Below are 4,187 nucleotides of genomic sequence, written 5' to 3'. Positions count from 1 at the left end.
CACCAGGGCACGAGATTGTGGGGCGCGGGTGTGGGCTGGGTGCTGGGGGCCAGGCCGGCCACCAGGGCACCAGATTGTGGGGCACGGGTGTGGGCTGGCTGCCGGGGACATCAGCTCCACAGGGCTGCCTACACACCTGCAAGCACATGGCTCCAGCCAGGGAAATGAGGCCCGAACCCTCTCGCCGGCGGGTCCGCGTGACTTCCACATCCTTCTGTGTCTGCAGCACCTCCGTCACCACGTACACGTTGTCCCCTCGGTGCCGGAGCTGCTGCAGGATTCCGTGCTCCGGCTGCCGCAGGCGCCTGTGACCCCAGAAGCAGGAAGCTCACTGGGCCGCAGCCCCCAAAGACACCTTCCCTCCCGAGACCACCCCATGCCACTGGGGGAGGTGGCGCAGAGGGCGCCTCCAGGCTCTGTGGATGCCTGGGCACCAGCAGCCTCTGCATGGTGGACCCTCTCTCCATGGGGACGGGGTCCTGTGAGGGGAGGAGCCCCTCACCTGGCCCCCACGAACACACCACCGCTTGTCCTCACAGCAGCCTGGGGCTCAGTCTGGTCCTTAGGATCAGTCCTGATGGCCGAGGCCTCCAGTGACCCCTGCAGCTTCCTTCCCAAAACCCGCTGCCGGCCACAGCACTCCCTTGCCTCTGCGACTTTCCTGATGCCCCAAAGTGGTGACCTTCCCAAGAGCAAGTCTGGGACTGAGCACTGTGGCTTACCCCTGTGATCCCAGCACTTTGGGAGGTTGAGGCAGGAGGACTGCTTGAGGCCAGGAGTTCAGGACCACCCTGGCCAAGAGAGTGAGAGCTCACCTCAAAAAATAATTAAAAAAAATAATAAAAGCAGGGTTGCTTGGGGTCAGTGGGGCCCTGCCCTCTCCAGGCCCACCTCTCCTGGAGCAGGGCCTGCCAGGTGTTCGGGCCCACGCTCAGCGAGAACACGTTCAGCGAGGTGCTGGAGCTGTCAGACACCAAGACCCTGCCTGCGACCTTCCCCTGTCCTGTGGCTGCCACCTCCATGCTAGTCCGTAGCTGCCCGTCCACAGTGTCACGGATGTGGAAGGGGCCACCATGCTGCAAAACTAAAGCAAGGCCAGACCTGAGGCCCTGCCCACCTGCCTCACCCCTCCCGCCCCACCCCTTCTGCCGTGTCCCACTCCCAAGGCAGCAGGACCTTTGGAGAGGCCCTGCCCTCTGGAAGAGGGGCCCAGAGCTAGAGCCTGCAGAGCAGGGTGGGTGGCTGGCCAGACGCACCCTGCTTCCCCTCCCCCACCCAGCCTCCCTAGGGCTCTGCCTCAGCACCCCATCAGGTACCTGGTTCCGGGGCATCAGGCTCCAGAATGTCCTTGATTGACAGGTTGACATGCTTATAGCGGGGTTTCCAGAACCAAGAGCTTGCGGGCTTCCTGACCAGCAGGCAGTAGGGCTTGAAGCCCGTGGAGCTCTGCAGGCTGGTCACAGGGATGAGGTCCCCACCGTGGTCCAGCTCCTGGATCACTCTCCGAACCAGCCACTCAAAGGCCGACCCCATGTTCCTGAGGAGGGGAAATGGGTCAGGCATTGTGCCCTCAGGGATAGAAGAGCAGGAGGGGGTGGGAGCAGCATCAGCACTTGGATGCTTCCAATGATGGGAAACTCCTTCCCTTGAGAGCAGCCCCGCCCAGCTCATCCTGGGATGTTCCTACCAGCAGAAATCGCCTGTCCCTGGCCACTCCCCAACACAGAAATACAGTGTCCACCCTGTTGTCGTTGGGGCCATGAGTACCTCCAGCCCGGGGCAGTAGGGCCTGATGCCCAGACCCGCTCTGACACACAGAGGGTTCTGTCCGTCCACTAGAATGGCTGCCTCTGGCAGGGAGGAAACAGAAGCTGTCACCTCCTGAGCATGGCACAGGGACCCACTGCAAAACCCAGCCAGAGTCTCACCCCACCCCAGCTGTGTCCTCCAGGGCCTTCTCTGTGCCTGGAGCTCCATGAGCCACCTGTCCAAGGCTGAGGTTTCCGGAGTCAGAGGCCACAGCGGAGGGCCCGCGGCCGCCCCAGGAAGCCTCGCCTCTGAGCGCGGGACCTGCCCAAAGTGCAGGCCGGGCCAAGAGGCAGCTGGGGGCGGAACCAGCACCGGCCCAGGCATCTGGATGGCCCACCCGGTCCTGGTCCAAGGGCGGGGCCTCGGGGATGGCCAAGGGCAGCCTTCCCCAAGCCTAGGCTTCCCCCCCGGGTGGGGCTCGGGGCTCTCCGGGCGCGCGCTGGGACCCTCAGGGGCGCAGCAGGACCAGCACCTCCGGCCCGGGAGCGCCGGCGGCACCGGGGGAGGTGGGGGGCAGCTCACCGCGACCGTGGGCGCCCCGGGGGTGGGGCGTCTGCTCGCCTGGGAGCCGTCGGAAGAGGGGGAGCCGGAGGTGCCCAGAACCAAAAGTGAAACTGCGGCCGCCTTAGGGCCCGCCCAGGAGGCCCTCCAAGACCCGCCCCGGGAGCCCGCCGGGGCCCCCTCCCGCCGCCTCTTCCCGGCAGCCCGCCGGGAGCACCAGCCTCTCGCGTCCTGGCCCCGCGTCCCGATAGCCTCAAACTTCATAGCACTTTGTGGTTTTTCTTAAAAACTGGTCGGGCGCGGTGGCTCATGCCTGTCATCCCAGCACTTGGGGAGGCCGAGGCAGGCGGATCACAACGTCAGGAGTTCGAGACCAGCCTGGCCAACGTGGTGAAACCCCGTCTCTACTAAAAATACAAAAAAAATTAGCTGGGCATGGTGGCGCACATCTGTAATCCCAGCTACTCAGGAGGCTGAGGCAGGAGAATCGCCTGAACCCGGGAGGCGGAGGTTGCAGTGAGCTGAGATCACACCACTGCACTCCAGCCTGGGGGACAGAGCGAGAAAAAAGAAAAAAAAAAAAATTAGCTGGGTGCGGTGATGGGCGCCTGTAGTCCCAGCTACTTGGGAGGCTGAGGCAGACAATTGCCTGGGCCCTGGAGGTGGAGGTAACAGTGAACTGACATCGCACCACTGCGCTCCAGGTACCAGGTACCTGGTTCCGGGGCATTGGGCTCCAGAATGTCCTTGATTGACAGGTTGGCATGCTTATAGCGGGGTTTCCAGAACCATGAGCTGGGCGACAGAGCAACACTCCGTCTCAAAAAAAACCAACAAACAGAAACTCTGGGCCTGGGCCAAAGGGTCACAAAATGTGGAAATTGCCACAAGCAAATGCAAAGAGGCTCAACATCCTTAGTCATCAAGAAAACCAAATTGAATCCACCGAGAGATACTGCACGCCCACCAGGATGGCCGTGGAGTCACCGGAACCCTTGTGCAATGTTGGTGGGAATGTCAACCCGTGCGGCCCTCTGGAATAAGCCTGGCAGCTTCTCCAACAGTCTCCGTGTGACCCAGCAATTCCACTCGTTAGCTCTACCCGTATGGAAAGCAGGGACTCAAACACATACCTGTGCACCAAAGTTTGCAGCAGCATCCCTTGCCATAGCGGAAAGGTGGAAGCCCTGTCCATCCACCGAGGCATGCTTAGACCAGATGTGGGAGTCCAGGCACTGCAATGCAGGCCGTGGAATGGTGCCCGCGGTCCAAAGGAAGGAGGCCCTGGCATACCGGACGACACAGATGGACCTCGGAGACATTGTGCTAAGTGAAAAGTCAGACACAAGCAGCACACGGAGTGACTCTGCTCACGTGACGCATCCAGGGTGGGCACGTCCAGGGGGCAGAAGGGAGATGGGGCTGCCAGCGTCTGGGGGAGGGGGTGGGAGTGACTGCTGCTGGTTTGGTTTCTTTCTGGGGTGAGGAAACGTTTAGATACTGACTGTGGTGACGTTTGCATACCTCTGAATATGCTAAAACCCACAGGATTGCACACTTAAATGAATGAATTATATGATATGGGAATTATATAATTATGTCTTAATAAAGCCATTATTTTAAAAACCTGGCTGGGGGTGGTGGCCGACGCCTGTAATCCCAGCACTTTGGGAGGCCAAGGCAGGCAGATCACGAGGTCAAGAGATGGAGACTATCCTGGCCAACGTGGTGAAACCCTGTCTCTACTAACAATACAAAAATTAGCTGGGTGTGGTGCTGCATGCCTGTAGTCCCAGCTACTCAGGAGGCTGAGGCAGGAGAATCTCTTGAACCCGGGAGGCAGAAATTGCAGTGAGCCGAGATTGCCCCACTGCACT

The 4,187-nt window shown here is 60.9% G+C and overlaps 2 protein-coding genes across 3 annotated transcripts in view; one reads left to right on the top strand and one right to left on the bottom strand.

Moving 5' to 3' along the window:
* GSDMD (gasdermin D) overlaps positions 1-2,447 on the bottom strand; it is a 4,758-nt gene extending 2,311 nt beyond the window's left edge. For both annotated transcript variants that reach the window (XM_017511542.2, XM_037732467.1), the window contains exons 1-4: positions 2,332-2,447; positions 1,317-1,537; positions 892-1,084; positions 137-305 (exon numbers count right to left, since the gene is read on the bottom strand). In XM_017511542.2, coding sequence (XP_017367031.1) covers positions 137-305; positions 892-1,084; positions 1,317-1,533 — 579 coding nt within the window. In that variant the 5' untranslated portion in view covers positions 1,534-1,537; positions 2,332-2,447. The remainder of the gene's footprint in view (positions 1-136; positions 306-891; positions 1,085-1,316; positions 1,538-2,331) is intronic.
* MROH6 (maestro heat like repeat family member 6) overlaps positions 1-3,535 on the top strand; it is a 15,271-nt gene extending 11,736 nt beyond the window's left edge. Inside the window, exon 15 of the transcript XR_001819837.2 lies at positions 3,524-3,535. The gene's annotated coding sequence lies outside the window, so the exon portion shown is untranslated. The remainder of the gene's footprint in view (positions 1-3,523) is intronic.
* Positions 3,536-4,187: the final 652 nt, after the last annotated feature.

The sequence above is a fragment of the Cebus imitator genome, unplaced genomic scaffold (assembly GCF_001604975.1).
Source record: "Cebus imitator isolate Cc_AM_T3 unplaced genomic scaffold, Cebus_imitator-1.0 Scaffold449, whole genome shotgun sequence".
NCBI classification, from domain to species: Eukaryota; Metazoa; Chordata; class Mammalia; order Primates; family Cebidae; genus Cebus; species Cebus imitator.
Note: the sequence above shows the minus strand (reverse complement) of the source record. Positions and strands in the feature narration are given on the sequence as shown.